The sequence below is a fragment of the Periplaneta americana genome, chromosome 17, assembly GCF_040183065.1.
Source record: "Periplaneta americana isolate PAMFEO1 chromosome 17, P.americana_PAMFEO1_priV1, whole genome shotgun sequence".
Classification (NCBI taxonomy): Eukaryota; Metazoa; Arthropoda; class Insecta; order Blattodea; family Blattidae; genus Periplaneta; species Periplaneta americana.
Window position 1 is genome coordinate 107,102,622 of NC_091133.1, and position 18,231 is coordinate 107,120,852.

The 18,231-nt window shown below is 36.1% G+C and overlaps 1 protein-coding gene across 2 annotated transcripts in view; it reads left to right on the forward strand.

Annotated features, from left to right (window-relative positions):
• LOC138693240 (insulin-like peptide receptor) overlaps positions 1-18,231 on the forward strand; it is a 147,724-nt gene that overhangs the window by 5,426 nt on the left and 124,067 nt on the right. The window contains exon 1 of one of the 2 annotated variants that reach the window (XM_069817054.1): positions 16,730-16,997. The exons of the other annotated variant lie outside the window; for it this stretch is intronic. Within the exon in view, the coding sequence (XP_069673155.1) occupies positions 16,745-16,997 (253 nt within the window). The 5' untranslated portion in view covers positions 16,730-16,744. Of the gene's footprint in view, positions 1-16,729; positions 16,998-18,231 lie in introns of those variants that run through there. 2 annotated transcript variants of the gene reach the window in all.

Below are 18,231 nucleotides of genomic sequence, written 5' to 3' on the forward strand. Positions count from 1 at the left end.
TGGTATTGGTAGAGCACCCAATAATAAAATATTCCTTGTCTGACAACATAGAATCTGAAGTTTATGACGAAAATTAAGCTTAAGATATTCGAAATTGTCTTTACAAACACACATTATTATCCTAATGTGTCATAGAAAGTAGAACATTTACCGTAAGTTACGTAAATAAAACGCCATTTTTTAACTATACCGATAATATAGTAAATTAATTAATTCCGGTTTATATTATTATTTAATATCGGTTATTATAGCTTACGAAACAGTAATACATTAGCGCCGCATGTCGGTATTTGTTCGAATCAGTATTAACAGCCAGGTAACTACAGGGCGAGGCACAGTTACCAGTTGAAGCACAGATAACTGTAACGGTTACGATAACTGTTGTTTCGGAAACTCATTTCAAACATATCAGCGCGTTAAATCGTAGATAACTTTGTATGTACAGGTAACAGATACTACAATTGTTGCTCTATTTGTCAGCACATCGCCCACTGGAATTGATACATTTGTCATACCATGGGATCAATTTTTCTATCCTTGTGTCGTAGAAGTCAACCGCCTAGGATCGGAACGAGTGTTTGACAGTCGTCAGCACCTCTCTGTCGATCCTATGATACGACAAATGTCTCAATTTCGATGGGGAATATGTTGAAAAATATCTCAGCAATTGGTGTGTCTGTTCCTATAAATTTTTCCAATGAAATTGTGTTTTATTTCTGTTAATAATAATAATAATAATAATAATAATAATAATAATAATAATAATAATAATAATAATAATAATAATTTATTTAATCTGGCAGAGCTAAGGTCAGTAGGCCTTCTCTTCCGCCCAGCCAGACTCTAATTCTAATTAAATACATTTGCTTACATAGTTGTTACATTAATATCTAGGTCATAAAACAACACGAAAGTAAATAATGAAAATTGGATAACTGATGTTAGTGTGACAATAATAAACACTGGTAAGAAATAGTTATAATAATAATGATAATAATAATAATGGTAATAATAATAATAATAATAATAATAATGAGATAATTTAGATATTTATCTGTGATATATATATAACATTAAACATTCAGAAACCTGAAACAGCTATTATTGTTGACAATAATTGTTAGAAAAATATCTCGTTAGCCTATTCTTAAATTGATTTGATGTCTGACAGTCCCTGACATTACTCGGTAGGGAATTCCAAAGTCGAGGAACAGCCACAGTGAAAGAAGATGAATATGAGGATGTTCGATGGGAGGGAATGGATAATATTGAGGAGTGTTGTGATCGTGTGTCTAGGTTATGATGGGTGGATAAATTTTGAAAACGAGACGCAAGATAGACAGGAGTGGAGGAATGCAATATGTGAAAGAGAAGGGAAAGACAGTGGATTTTCCTACGATCTTCTAGACGGAGCCAGGACAACATTTCGAGGGATGGTGTTACGTGATCAGCCCGGGGAATATTGCAGACGAAACGGACCCACATATTATGAACACGTTTTAGTCTCTGCGCCGAAGTAACGCTTAGGTCAGTAAGCAGAATATCACAGTAATCGAAGTGGGGCATCACGAGTGTTTGCACTAACATTTTTTTCATGGAAAAGGGTAGAAAATTCTTCAATCGTCTAAACGAGTGGATTAATGAAAATACCTTTTTGCAGGTTTCTGCAACTTGAATGTTCCAATTTAAACTTTTATCCATATAAATACCTAGATTAACGGCCCTTGGAGAATTTATTTTCTTACTGCCCTCGTAATTGCGGTCGAGTGGCCAAAATTTGTAAAAGCACTTCCTTCGACATTATTAACATGGTGAAAGAAAAAAAATAACTTTATCTGCCCTTATCAGAACGTTTGCTTGTCAGAAGCAAACATCATCGGTCTTCGAGAAACTCGACAAACTTGAACCAAACACAGCGCCTGTAATGTACGACGCTAGTAGTTATACAGTGTCGTTTAATGAGCATCTAAAATATTGAGGACATTACCATGATGATGAAGATATTACTTTGTTATAATTCAGCTAATCCGTCGTATAGGCTATCTAAATTTCGTTTTTGTGTTGAATTATAGCTGTGGCCGGGAGAAAAAAGGTCTTAAGTAAAAATTTTATACTTTTCAGGAGAGCAGTAGAAAGATTAAAATTGGTGTCAATTATAGAGTTTTTTAATTAAGAGGTTTTTCCTGGATACTATTTGCTTATATTTCTTCTAAAATAGGTAATGTTGTTCATTTGACAATTTTCTTGATTATTTCCAAAAGTAGCCGCACTTAAGCCCTTTTAAGACTAGAACCCAAACTGAGTAGAAGGGACTATTTAAACATAAGAACTTTTTCATGTCAAAATAAATGAGAAATGTAAATTATTAGGAATGCAAAATAGGTCTTAAACAATTATAGGACTGTTTACCCTGGTGCTTAAAGTTTTAAAAGGAAAGGGCATCAGTATGTGATAAAATGGCTAAAATACAATTTAGACCTTTTTAATAGGGAAGCATGGAAAGTAAACATGTGATGGTTTGTAAGGAATAAAGTATTAAATATTCTTAAGTCCTTTCTTCTGTGTGTGCTCGATTCAAAAAAGTACTTAGGACATTTGAAGAGTCCACTGCAAGAATGATGGATGTCACTTTCTTGTCGAAAATGAACAACCAGTAATGATCGGAAAATCTCAGTTAAGCTTTGAGCGCTAAGCATTTCAAACTTTCAATTGCTTCTCCTGCAAAATCCTGTGTTCCAAATGACATCCATCATTCTTGCAATGGACTCTTCATTTGGTTACGCTGTATAAATCCAGTCAGAAGTCCCGTTTGACTTTAGCCGTTTTACCAGATTGTAGAGAATTATTTCCGCTTTCAGAATATATAAAAATATCATTTTCACAAATAGTTGACTTAAGACCTTTTTCCTCCCGGCCACACTGTGAAGAACTGCTTGTTTTTGTGATTACCCTGTTCTAAATTATTAGGTCTCGAAATACTTTCAGAAATTCCCACTATTTTGCAAATTGTGTCGTACCAACAATGGCTTATTAGCGTTGCGGGACACAAAACCATAGTAGGCCTAATTTACATACAATAATAGTAATATACGTTACAAGAGCGGTATGTTGACGTTTTCATGTTCGAGGAAAAGATTGAAAAAGCGAAACGTAGTTGAGCTTTTTTAATTTCCGAGAACATGAAAACAAACATACCGCTCGTGTATCGTACATTATTTTGTGCGAAGATCGTTTATTACATACCTGAAAGAGGAATTTCTAATTAGTTGCAATGAAATCTCCATCTTGGTTTCTGTTCAATGACGGCAACTTTTAAAAACAAAAATATCTATCTTCAAATTGTTGCTATAAAATGTTTGCTGTGTTTACTATATTCCAGTAGGCCGTGATATACATCTGTCTTTTTTTTTTTCCTAGTCTATAAATGCGAACTTAAAACAAACGGTAAGGTTATGTAATGATTTATTTTTCATTTTAATATTTTAACAATATTATTTATATAACATATTGCAGTAATAACATCGGCATCTGGAATCTTGTTGATTTTTTCACAGCTTCCGTAATGTTACTTGCATTACAAATGCAGTAACTTTTGTGGTGTTGTAGAGTTTACTTAATTTTTGCAAATATTTGAAAACAATAATTAACAGTGCAATTTAGGTGAAATTGCAGTGGTAAGTTTCCAATTTATAATTATTACTATGTTAAACGTCTCTAAAAATAATATGTTAAAAGCCTAAAGCAGTAAAATCAATATGGCGCTTAAGCGGTAAGAAGAGGGAAATTGTTATGTGTGTTACGTTGGGAATACTGAATGTGGTATTTCACACTTACCGCGTATTGGTTCTGTGCGGAAAGCAAGCAAATACGCACGATCGCGCACAAAAATATTTTTACATACCTGTGCATGATGCAGCAGAGTCTTTTTCAGTACGCAGTATTGATTGCACTCACAAGGGAAGGGTTTCGGCTCGAACAGGAATTTTTGGTTAAAAATTTGTACAGAGGCTTACCTCACAATGGTGATGAAGTCCGTAAAAGCATTCATTTGTGTAACTCTCCGTTTGGTTGGTATTGGTCAATACACTTCTTCAAAAATGTACATGAGGATTCTCTATAAAATGCATGAAACAGCATGGAGCAGAGCAATAAGCACAACATGCAGAAGCAACACCTGAACAATCTTCTGAACCACACTCCATCGGTGAAAAATCAAACGCCACCTGAATTACATTTTTGAAGTCCGAGACTTGTTCAGGATTCACGTAACCAACTGACTGTCAGGAATACTGAAGCATAGGGCGGTATACTGGAGCAGATAACTGGTTATGAACAACAGAGTGCATTTTCATTATAAACACTCGATTTTCCAAGTTACGTTCTGGATTCTCAGCAAGAGTCCTTATGTAATCTGTTGTCCTCCGAGCATTTATTTTGTATTGTCTAAGGACATAGATATCCAGAGGCTGGAAATATTTAGTTTTTTTTTAGGTGGAGTGATCATACATTCCATGTCCCAGCCTTGGAATTATTCATTTATTAAGGTTGTGCCCTTGTGCGCATTCAATGACTCACACAACAGTGTACATTTTTGATTAGCTGTAATATTTTCAGACAGAACGTTCGAGAAAAATGTTCTTAAATGGGCTTTAGACATTTTACCACTCGCACTAGCTTCTAGACTAGGTTAGGCTTACGGGCAGTGGCGGCTGATTGACTGAGGCAAGTGAGGCCGGTCCTCAGTCACTTGGCTTAACTGAAATCAAATTTTGTTTTTATGTAATGTATTGGTTATTTGAATGAAGCATAGTATATCGCTGTAGAAGCATTTGAAAACTTTGTGATGTAGATAGACCTGTTTTGCAGTAAAATTTGTTCCTGAGGCCAGAATCCCTCGTGCCGGGTCTGGCTTGTGATGTAAATAGACCTGTTTTGTAGTAAACTTTGTTCATGAGGCCAGGATCGCTCGTGCCGGGTCTGCTTCTGGATTTTCGTTTGTCTTCGCGGGCTTTTGACGTTGCGCTTTAAACGTTGTAACTGAGGCACAATTCCTGTGGCCTGGTCAGGTTTCACTCCTCTCAACCATGGGCCGGCCTCAAGGGTAGAGTGGGGTGGGAATAGGGTGACTTTTCTTCCTAAATAGACCATAAATAACAAACATTCCAACTCTTTGGCAGGCAGAGACCCACACTATTCTCTCCTCTTATGTCTTAGTTTATGACTTAAGCGAGGGTGTTGTACTATTGTACTTCGTGTAGTGAATCTGGGCCAATGTTGTTATCTATTTCGGGAAAATATAAACAGAAACAAATGCCAGAAATAATGCTGGTGTAGTTACAAGAGTCCTTTTTCGAGAAGAAATAATATTGAAAGAAATAAAGAGAGAGCCGACCGAGATACCTACGACATCGTTGACAATTTTTCTGACAGATAATCTTAAAACGCGAGTTTCTATTGCATGGGCAACATAGATGGTTAAGTGGTAATGTGGTGCAAAATAAACTTCTCTGTTGGCCTTGTTTGTTGCTGTCAAAGGAAAAAAATAAAAAGAAAAGAAAGAAAGGGGAATTTCAACACATAATATGGGTTGCTTCATCACACTGAAACAATCACTGAAACTCACAGCATAACAGCTTATTTGGTGAGTGAAATTATTATTTTCATTACTAGTAATAATAAGACTAATAATAATAATAATAATAATAATAATAATAATAATAATACAGTAATAATTATTTTCATTACTAGTAATAATAATAGACTAATAATAATAATAATAATAATAATAATAATAATAATAATAATAATAACAATAATAATACAGTAATAATGATATTAATAATATAACAACATAATATCATAAATAAACATTTTCTATCGGAGGCACTTAAACTAGTTGCATCTGGCCTCACCGAGGATTTGGATCACAGGCCGCTACTGCTTACGGGTAAGGTGTCCCAGCCTCTTAACTTGTGCAGTGCTCTCCCCACCCCTCAACTTGTACAGTGCTCTAACAGACAAACCACACATTACACAAACTAATACTTTTGGGAGCTTTACACAGATGTAAAGATGGGCCTGTACACAAATTTTGGATACTAAATTCCTTTTCGAGCCGAAGCCCCTCCCTTGTCAGTTTTGTTTACGACGCAATGAATTTAATTGGTATAGAGCAAGAAGGATATTGTATTAGAAAACGCAATTTTTCTATCAAAACAATTTCCTCAACGCACCTTTTCCGACACTTCTTTTGGAACATAAGCAAATGAAATTTGAAGGAATAAAATGAGTTTGGGAAATTGGATGAGAGACATTAAAAGATACGAGAAAACGTGTTCTGTAAAGGAGTTTGGGGCTGAGAAAAACTGAATATGTGAGCTCCAAGCCTATTGGACAATCGTCTCACTTCGAGTTTCGCTATTCCACTGAATGAGCTGTAGAAAATTTTGAAGACGAAATGCCTAAAAATGGACGTAATCGAATAGCTACTACATAATATGGAGAGAAGCATGACTGCAGGATCAGAAGAAAAAACGCCGGTGTTGTAAGTCTGCAGTGCGAGTAGAAGCCTAGATCGTATGTAACAGATGGCTCATTCCTATGTTAAAATCGGCAGCACTTTGACAACCGCCAGGATCGCCACCTGTCCGCCCTAAACGAACACGAGATGGCAGTACAATCGCTAATGCAATTCAGATGGAAGTTATGACGTGATTCCTTATGTAACAACTAGATGGCAGCATAGTAAACCTGTCATAAGTTGTTACCGTCTAAACCTATAAGGCCGAGCTATCTGGGTATATATGATCTAGGGTAGAAGCCGAGTGATCTTGCTCATGCAACAGGGTAAATGTGAAAGCTAAGCCAAGGCATCTGCAGCGGAGATTTTTATGTTTGGAAAAAGGAAGCCCGACAAATCGTACCGGGAAATACGTACCGCGACAATTCGCTCAAAGAATTTAATTTGTACCGAGGCAATTCGGCCCATCACAAATTGTTCCATGAATATTTCGTCCCGAATCTACGACGTACCACGATATATTGTCCCATTACGAAATTTTAATAATTAAGAAATGTTAATAAATAAATTTTAGTAATTAAGAAATTAAAAAAAATAAGAAATTGTTTAGCAATAATTCTAAGCAGTTGCTTTTAACAACAGACGAAAATTTAAAACAAGATCAAAATTCGTTATACAAACTGGTTCAACATCGTGGAACGTCCACGTCTCACCATATCTCAGAAAGCCAAAACAAAATTAATTTGGAAGGGATATTTGTACACCAAGCTGCGGTCAAAAATATGAGGATTAGATAATTTAGTGTAACTAAAGTGGAACGGTGAATAAGATAGAGGAATAAGTAGTGAAGTGTTAATGAGAAGATGAATAGAGTAAATCAGTGAGAAGAAAAGCAATAAAGGTGAAATGAGATGAACGGATGTGAGTTATAGTTAAGTCTAAATTGCTTGTAATGGGGTCTAGGCTAGCGATTTGAGGTTAATATAGCAAGTACAATTCTACGGAATAATAAGAGTGTAATTGCTGTTTTGTTATTTGAAGTGTTGTATCAGTGAAGAAGTGTGTTGTGTCTGTGAAGTGTGTTGTGTTAGTGAAGTGTGTTTGTGTCAGTGAAGTTCTATAGTTTATAGTGGTAGTGCAAAGTATTTGAACAGTGAAATGTTTTTGAAGTGTTAATGAAATCAGGATAGTGTCAGTGAAATGTTTCATAGTTCCAGTGCAGTGAGTGAATTGATAGCGAAATGGGTGAGTGCTGAAAGGTACTTATGCAAGTATAAACATATCATACATACTCGTGGGTTTAAGTTCGAACTAAGGGTTAAGATATAAATTAGATTTACTTTAATTAGAGTAAGTTATATTAAGTGATTCATTTAATTTAGGATGCTCCTTGTTAATATTATGAATTGTAATTTATTAATACAGTAGAACCTCTATTATCCGTGGTAATAAAGGGGGTGGACTGAACGGTTAATCGAAAAAATCGGATAATCCGTACCATAAAAGATGTTTATAAATTGCATAATACACAATTCCGTAATTTCCTTCGTGATCTTGTGTTTAACCTGCTATGTAGTAGATCAGAGTTTATGAAAAGTTCGGTTGTCAACGATGGTTAATTATTGTCTGCGGAAAGATAGGAATAATTGAAGTCGTATGTTGTAGATTTACATACTTTAAAACTGTATCCTTGGTTTTTTTTTTTAATCGTGTACAGTTGTAACGTCAATATCCTACTCTGAAGCAGAATTAACCACACTTTCTTCTTTCCCAAACTTCTCAATTATTTGTAATTTTTTTTCGATAATTAACACAATACGTTTTCTTTTGACAGCTGTGAAAGACATTTTGCACAGACGTTGTGCAGTACGGCACTCGAATAGTAAGGATAAGGACTGAATGGTACACGGGTTTGTGGAAATCTTTGGAGTGATTTCTTTAGAAGCAAGAAGTGATTATTTTACAAGTACATAACTATTTCCGTCGCCGACATCGAAGCATTTCTACTGCATACTTTATAGTAAAAGTAAAGGTTTGTAATAATCTTCTGTAGAAAGACTATGTAGAAATATAACGTATAGTACTTCATATATTTTTCTGCAGCAAAAAAAAAAGTAGTTAAAAAAATGTCGGATAATCCGACAATCGGTTAATAGGGTGACGGATAATCGGAGTTATGCTGTAATTGTAATTATTGAGTGTAATTAGTTACCACTGCCACTGGGTATTTACCCATTTGCAGTGTGAATAAATACATACATACAAACCACTACCTGAAAGCCGTATGATGATAATAAATATATGAATATTTGTACACCAAGCGTAGGGAAGGAAGGGAGAAAGCAGAATGGAAATGTGAAAGAAGAGGAGAATGTTCTGCTAGAGTTCATTCAGAAGTAGGATCACATCAAGTTCGAAAAGAAAGTGATCGTACACATGCTCCTGATTGGGACAAGTGCAGAGCAATTGAAGTTTCAGCAGAGATCAAAGAGTCAGCGCAGTCATCCAACGAAGCAACGTCTTCAATACTGAATCGTCATGTCAGTGCGGTGTCAAAGGAAACGTACTTAAAACTTAAAAAAAAAAAAAAAAATCAACCATAAATCGTTTGGTGCATTTCCCATATTAGTCTGCATTTAACTTCCTCCCGAGTGTCATTTATATTTGTTACTGTTGCTCCAAGATATTTTAACTTTTCCACCTTTTCAAAGGATAAATTTCCAATTTTTATATTTCCATTTTGTACTATTTTCTATTACGAGACATCATATACTTTGTCTTTAGGAATTTACTTCCAAACCTATCTCTTTACTTTACCGTAACAATGCCGACAAAAATAACATTCTTCAGATATTTCTCGTACAAGGTCCTCTACATGATCAGCTACAAAAGGAAATGTATATACTTACTTACTGGCTTTTAAGGAACCCGGAGGTTCATTGCCGCCCTCACATAAGTCCGCCATTGGTCCCTATCCTGAGCAAGATTAATCCAGTCTCTATCATCATATCCCACCTCCCTCAAATCCATTTTAATATTATCTTCCCATCTACATCTCGGCCTCCCCAAAGGTCTTTTTCCCTCCGGCCTCCCAACTAACACTATATATGCATTTCTGGATTCGTCCATACATGCTACATGCCCTGCCCATCTCAAACGTCTGGATTTAATGCTCCTAATTATGTCAGGTGAAGAATATAATGCGTGCAGTTCTGTGTTGTGTAACTTTCTCCATTCTCCTGTAACTTCATCCCTCTTAGCCCCAAATATTTTCCTAAGCACCTTATCCTCAAACAACCTTAACCTATTTTCCTCTCTCAAAGTGAGAGTTCAAGTTTCACAATCATAAAAAAACAACAACCGGTAATTCAACTGTTTTATAAATTCTAACTTTCAGATTTTTTGACAAGAGACTGGATGATAAAAGCTTCTCAACCGAATAATATCAGGCATTTCCCATATTTATTCTGTATTTAATTTCCTCCCGAGTATAATTTATATTTGTTACTGTTGCTCCGAGGTATATAGCCGGCTATAAAAATTTTACATTTAGACAATATTCAATTTTACATTCTTATCAATCTCATAAAGCTTTGTATGATAGACGTGTCGTAACTTCATATTACAATACTCGACTGGTTATCAAACCCGCATTGTAAAATAAAACGTTAGGACATTAGTATCGTAAATAACTATTACTCCACCATTTCGGTTAAGCCGGTTTTCGATAAAGTGAAGTTGGATTAAGCTGGGTTTTACTGTACTTCATATAGTTAATAAAGAACAAGTAAGTCCGCTTTTGATATTTATGGAACGCCGTTTAGGATGAAGCAGTTTTGAAGTAAAGGTTTAGGAACGTTATACCAGTTTGTTCCGATTGTAAAATAGCCCTGAAGTTAGAGAAGAAAGCATACATTCAGCTATAGAAACACAATACTACCCTATTCCGTCGCGTTGAGAGCTATTGAGTCGTTCTGTAGTTATTTTCGACCATTTCATTAGATAATGGACGTACTTGAATGCCCGATTCAATTCTGCAGCGATTGTGTTCATTTCAACAGCGGATCAGTGATGTTTCGTCTATGTATTCAGTTTCAAGGTTTGCAGACACATGTTTCCTCAGACACAAAATTGCTAAAACACTGGAAAAACATGGCATTTCATGTTTTCACTTGAAATAAGTAATGCCATGGTGTACGCTAGAAATGGAGAAAGTTTTTTTTTTTTTTCTTTTTCATCAAGAGGTTCTTATTTAAAATTCTGTGAATCCTATGACACGAAAAATTATGTGCAGCCAACTCCATTATCCGTGTTAAGACTTCACAGTGATGACAAAAAGTCATCAATTAAGAAAGTGTTTTCCCTTGAAAAGGCAGAAGACGCCATTTTTTCTCCTCTAATGTTGTTACCGTAACAGACGTATTCTGTAAGACCAAAAAATTAATCTTTACGTAGATTCTTCGAGCAACAATGCATATTACTGTGGAATCCCGGTCACCAAGTGAGTGCGCTCCTTGTATAATGACAGTTGACTTAATAAAAAAAAAAGTCACATACATGTCGAACTTGGAGTCAGGCCACAAATGGAAAAACGCTGGAGAAGAGGGATTCGATCCGGTGTTGTGGATTGAACTTCGGCGTAGCTCAATGGTTAGAGCGCTTGGTACGTAGAACCAAGGACCCGGGTTCGATCCTCGATGCCGGAGCGAATTTTTTTCTAATATTAATTGTTACCGTAGCAGACGTATTCTGTAGGACTAAAAATTAATTTTTACGTAGATTAAATATTTATGTTTAGAAGAAGAAAATGAAAATGTAAAGTTTCATAATGGAGAAGACTTACAACCATCTACTGAATTCACTTATTTAGGCCATTAAGGAGATAAAAACTTGCTAACTTATGGCTTTTAAGAAACCCGGAGGTTCATTGCAGTCCTCACATAAGCCCGCCATCGGTCCCTATCCTGAGCAAGATTAATCCAGTCTTTACCATCATATCCCACCTCCCTCAAATCCATTTTAATATTATCCTCCGATCTACGTCTCGGCCTCCCCAAAGATCTTATTCCGTCCGGCCTCCCAGCTAACACTCTATATGCATTTCTGGATTCGCCCATACGTGCTACATGCCCTGCCCATTTCAGACGTCTAGATTTAATGTACCTAATTATGTCAGGTGAAGAATAAAATGCATGCAGTTCTGCGTTATGTAACTTTCTCCATTCTCCTGTAACTTCATCCCTCTTAGCCCCAAATATTTTTCTAACATAAGCACCTTATTCTCAAACACCCTTAACCCCTGTTCTTCTCTCAAAGTGAGAGTCAAACTTTCAAAACCATACAGAAGAACCGGTAATAAGTTATAATTGTGTTATAAATTCTAACGTTCAGCTTTTTTGAGAGTAGACTGGTTGACAAAAGCTTCTCAATCGAATAATAACAGGCATTTCTCATATTTATTCTGTTTTTAATTTCCTACCGAGTGTCATTTATATTTGTTATTGATGCTCCAAGATATTTTAATTTTCCCCCTCTTCAAAGGATAAATTTTCAATTTCTGTATTTCCATTTCGTACAATATTCTAGTCACGAGACTACTTCCAAACATATCTCTTTACTTGCTTCCATTAAAATTCCCACCTTTTCCCTAATAGTTTGTGGATTTTCTCCTAACATAGTCACGTCATCCGCATAAATAAGGAGCTGATGTAACCCTTTCAATTCCAAACCCTCTCTGTTATCCTAGACTTTTCTAATGGCATATTCTAGAGCAAAGTTTAAAAGTAAAGGTGATGGTGCATCTCCGTGCTTTAGTCCGCAGTGAATTGGAAAAGCATCTGATAGAAACTGACCTATATGGATTGTGCTGTAAGTTTTACGGAGACACATTTTAATTAATCAAACTAATTTCTTGGGAATACCAAATTCAATATGAATATTATATAAAACTTCTCTCTTAACCGATTCAAGAGATAATACAGTGGAAATTAAAAACAGATTTGCACAAACAAAATAAGCAATAAATGCTCTAAATTTGGTGGAGCAAAAATATTACAAAAAATATAGAAAATTATAAATATATCAGACCATAATCCAGAGTATCCTAACATATATAGCTGAAGTTTGGCAAATTCCAATTAGGGAAACAAAAAGGATTTTAAGTGCAGAAATGAATATCCTAAGATCAGTTGGGAAGTCTAAAATAAGAAATAGACGAATAAAAAAATTATGGAATTGCAAGATGAGCCAGACATTATATATGTAATAGAAAGGTAAATAATTGATTAAATGGCGATCTTACTCGTGTTAATTATGTAAGCATGTGTGGCTTACAGCTGTTTCTGTGTTACTTGACACCATCCTCATTGGACAGACAGGCAGATCATTCTAAACTCGATATAAAGAACACATTAAAGCAATAACCAGAGGACACAATACATCTAACCACACATACAATAACATAAATACAGAGATGGAAATCCTACACATACAACCCAGAAACCAAAAACTCAACACACTAGAACAATATGAAATATACAGGCACACTAAAACACACCCAAATCAAATTCTCAACACACAGATCAATTTCAGAACACACACACTATTTGACACAACTCTTCATCACACGAACGCACCCACACAACAGGCAGCGAAGTTGAGATAGCGCTGAGATCTAGTAGTGTCTGAGGATTGTATTGTATTGTATTGTATTGTATTGTATTGTATTGTATTGTATTGTATTGTATTGTATTGTATTTATTAACATTCCATGGTATTCATACGTGCTTACAGCTAGAATATGGAACAAGTCAAAAAACTTAATACTATTATAAAATATTAATTTATAGTCACAGTCTAGATGAAATATATACAGACGAGATTTACAATATAGTCTACTAGTACAACACAAAGTTTTAGTATCAATTTCATGAAGTGTTATTGAATGTCATGAATTCACCTACAGAATAGAAGGCGTGAGAAATTAGGTACCTATTTAATTTGGCCCTAAATAATTTTATGATTTGAGTTTCATTTTTTATATCGATAGGGAGGCTATTAAAAATTTTTACTGCCATATAACGCACTCCTTTTTGATAGCACGATAGACTTGCCGATGGAGTATGAAAGTCATTTTTGACGTGTATTTATGCTATGAACTGTTGAATTGGTTACAAAGTTTTCACGATTACATAGGAGGAAGATTGTTAATGAAAAGATATACTGACAAGCCATGGGCATTATTTGTAGTTTTTTGAAAATAGATGGTGTCAAGTAACACCGAAACAGCTGTAAGCCACACATGCTTACATAATTAACACGAGTAAGATCGCCATTTAATCAATGATTTATATTCAAGTGTTAAAAGTGGTGTACGAAAGATTCAACATGGAGAAAGGTAAAGGTTACAGTGGTATGGCCATATCAGAAGAATGCCAGAACAACTATTACCAAAAATAATTATGGAATGGATCCCACCAGAAAGAAAAAAAGGACGGCCAAAGAAGACTTGGATGACGGGTGTACAAGTAGTATGAATGCTCGAGGATTGGAGCCAGGCCAATGGATGAAGAGAGAGGAGTGGCGTTTGACATCCAGAAGACGGCGACAACTGTTATGACCCCGGAATGATTGATTGATTGATTGCTAAAATATATCATAGCTACAAATCATTGTGAAGAAGAAGAAGAAGAAGAAGCTTATGAAATTAAGCCTCGTTCACATTTTTCAAGTAACTTGAATTCAAGTCACGTGGTTTCAAGTACCTGAATTCAAGTCGCCGTTCAGACATATTGAAGTTATTTTTTTTTTCAAGTAGGATAAAATGGCATCCGTGGATGTTGTGCAATTAGGAATTTCTGTAGTAGCAAGTGTCCGTGCCAGGGAAATGATAAATATATTGAAGAAATGGACAACGCATTGTTCAGTATGGGTTAGGAATTAGATTAGTAAGAGAAATACACGATCACTGACCATTACAAATAGAATAAGTGAAATCTTCAGGCAGATTTAATAATTCTTATCGCAAATGTAATAAAATATAAGCGAGTCTGATTTACCATAATTGAAAATGATTATATCTTCAAGCCGTTACAGTTCCCCCACAAAAATCTATCAACCATATTGAACCATGCCAGTTTCGGCGATAAATGTCATCCCTTCAAGCAACGCTCTTCTCTTCTTAATCCCTCTTATCTTCCTCACTTCTTTTCTATCTACAGTTTAATGGTTTTTTATTATTTTTCATAGGCTATCTCATGTGTCCACGTTAAAATCTCTGCTGTTCAGTTCTTCAATGAACTCTTCCTTTCTTTGCAGCTTCCTTTGCATTTCTATTACGAAACTTTGGAGTTTCTATAATCCGCAGGCCTTCGTGAATTTTATACAACTTCAGAAACTCAAATACTTGGTCATTATTTCACTTACTGCTGTTTCCTATTATTTTTACGTTCCCAGTAGAACTGAAAAACAATCAGCTGTTAATTTAACGCTCCTTAAACAGCTATTAATTTAAATTCCCGCTCTTTTCTCCTTGAATTCAAGTTATCAAGTGACGTTCACACTTTTCAAGTGTCCTTTCAAGTCAAGTAAAAAGTAGAAAGTGATCCAACTTCACTTGAAACTTGAATTCAAGCCGTTAATTGATTTCAAGTGAAACTGAAACATAGTTCACACTTTTCAAGTTCGTGACCCAGGGGCGGCTTTCGAAGAGGGGCTGCGGAGCTGCAGCACCCCCAGACATTTGTGGCTCTTGTCTCGTTTTATGTTGTGAAAAACATTTATTATACAGTCTCTATTTAGCGGCTCGAATTTTTTTAAATTTTTCGCTCTCAATGACATGCACGCAATCGTTAGTGAAGTCACTTCCTCCCCTGGTGCTGCCAAAGCGAAACCAGAGACAAGGACTATGGGTGAAGCCACTTCCACCCCTGGAGCTGCCAGTCTCGTCTCGGATGCTTTGCGCGTTAGTTTTACCCCTCCCCCTGCTATCCCTGGCCATGAATCCTGTGTTTACTGGCGCTGCAATATTTGCAGCAGCTTGTCAGTAGCGTGCAGTTTTAAATACATTTTCTTTAATGTTGTGAGTATAACAAGTGCAACAATGTTTAATTCTGTACAATATTTACAGTCTATTCAGTTCAGTACCTTAACAATTCAGGAGAAATGTGAAATTAAGTGCCCATCAGTTGAATGTCGTAATGGAAAGAGCCGCTAAACAAAATAGCCTACAAAGCTCGCATATTTTTTGCTAATTTATCCAGTATCCCTGCTTTCTTCTCTCGATCTGTATTAGATTAATGTGTTTCAAAGACAATTCCAATATTCCATCAGCTGGGGCAACAAGATGGATTTAAAATAAGAACAGTAAATGTTGTTCATGAGAAGAAGGAGCCATTGCTAGAATGTTTTCAAACCATAATGGAATCTGAAACATCTAACATCACAATAAATGAGGCAAGCGCCCTGGTGCGAACTCTTGAAGATCCTGAATTCAATTTCTGGCTCAGTTTTTTCATTTATTGATGTATCGTGTATATATATTATACAACCAACTACAACATCGCCAGTTAGATATGTCTAATGCTCAAATCTGCATATAAAAATTAAATTATGGTTTATTTAACGACACTCGCAACAGCAGGGGTTATATTAGCGTCGCCGGTGTGCTGGAATTTTGTCCGCAGGATTCTTTTAAATGCCATTAAATCTACTGATATGAGCCTGTCTCATTTAAACACAACTTAAAGATAAGGCGCATGGAACTAATCTTTAAATAAAGTAAGTTGTGAGGTCCACATTACATGGTTGTAAATGTTGACATCAAATATATATTAAAAAATAATATAAAAAATAAAATAAGTTGCTTGGTTTATTTTTGAATGCAGCCCCCCTTAATTCAATACCCACGAGCCGCCACTGTTCGTGACTTGAATTCAAGTTACTTGAAAAGTGTGAACGAGGCTTTACGTAAATTACATTCTCTTGTGAGCATGCGCGAGGCGATCTACAAAACATACCAGGAAGTCAACGCCGAATAGCAAATCCCTGCTTCCGACAGAGAGCAAAGGCATGTCTCGGCTCCCATATGGGGACCACAATTTACGTTGCATTGTCGCGCGGTCGCGGTGTTGCCGCTTGACCTTGATCCGTGCGTGCATCATTAATTACGACTCACTTGGAAAGTGGAGAGCCCTCATGGCGCGGCGCTGCTAACTTCATAGACAAATGACTGGAGCTAGCGAGGCGCTGCTTGTTAGCGGCGGCCTGCTAATGGTTGCGTTTACTTTGCGGTTCGAAACAAGATTCTGCAACTTACAAGCCAGGAGTTGCCACATCTCGACTACGAGTGCTTGCTTATATGTTCCATTAAGTTACGTCCCCTTTGCGAAGTTCTTCAGTGGAACGGTGTGCCAGGAATGGAGGAAGTCGCCAACGGGCTGTAATATCGCAGCTACAGTTAACATCCGCATGACTATAGGTAGGCTTACCTACTTGCTGACAGCAGAATTATCTTTCCTCATGCTTATGTTTTTCTGCGTTTCTTGTTGCTTAAAAGTTTTCAACGAAAACTTGCAAAATACAATCAAAATTGTCGACCTGGTTGGCGAGTTGGTATAGCGCTGGCCTTCTATGCCCAAGGTTGCGGGTTCGATCCCGGGCAGGTCGATGGCATTTAAGTGTGCTTAAATGCGACAGGCTCATGTCAGTAGATTTACTGGCATTTAAAAGAACTCCTGCGGGACAAAATTCCGGCACATCCGGCGACGCTGATATAACCTCTGCAGTTGCGAGCGTCGTTAAATAAAACATAACATTTTTAATCAGAATTATTGCAATTTTGAGAACTATAAACAGAATCTTAAGCATATTTTACTTTCTTTATGGAATAAAACATTCACTCAATTGTATCCGGTTTGGAGAAATAAAAACATTTCTAACCACACAAAATTGAAAATCTTCAGGAGTAATGTTAAAGCTGTCCTGGATCTGAAACCTGGCTTTCAAACAATACAATTACATTAAAGTTGCAGTCCTTTATGAATAGATGTCTGAGGAAGATTTTAAATATATACTGGCCAATGATAATAAGTAACGAAAATTTATGGATACTAACAGAAGAAGAACCAATATAGATTCAAATTAAAAGACGAAAATGGAGGTGGATAGGACATACTCTGAGAAAACCTAATGAGGCTATAGAACATAGATGGGCATCGTGTCTCACTTAAGAATTTGTGCCTCACTGACCTTCACAGAGCTTATCGCTCTGAGTGACATCACCTTCACAGTCCCCGTACCTCCCTCACGCAGCTCCTAGGCGTGGGCAGGTTCTATATCAGTTTCATAAGCAATATCAGTGGTGGCATAATGGCATTATCAAAGCAGTGTGTACGCGTTAGAAAACGATTATTTCATGAGAAATGGGAGGAAGAGTTTTTTTTTGCTGTTTAGAAGGGGAGAACATACGATGTATGTAATGCTCGAAAATCCTATTAGGCATTAATACATTTAATATACAACGACATTACTTCTTATGTCATTAAGAACATGCTGAATTAGAAGATAAGACAAATTAAGAGTTATTTTTCGTACTATTCCGAAGACAATGTATGGTTTTAACATTTGCATAGTATATTAAACACGACATTATACCTTAAACACGCTGCATTAAAAGATACGAGGAATTAAATGTTGTTTGTACATATCATTTC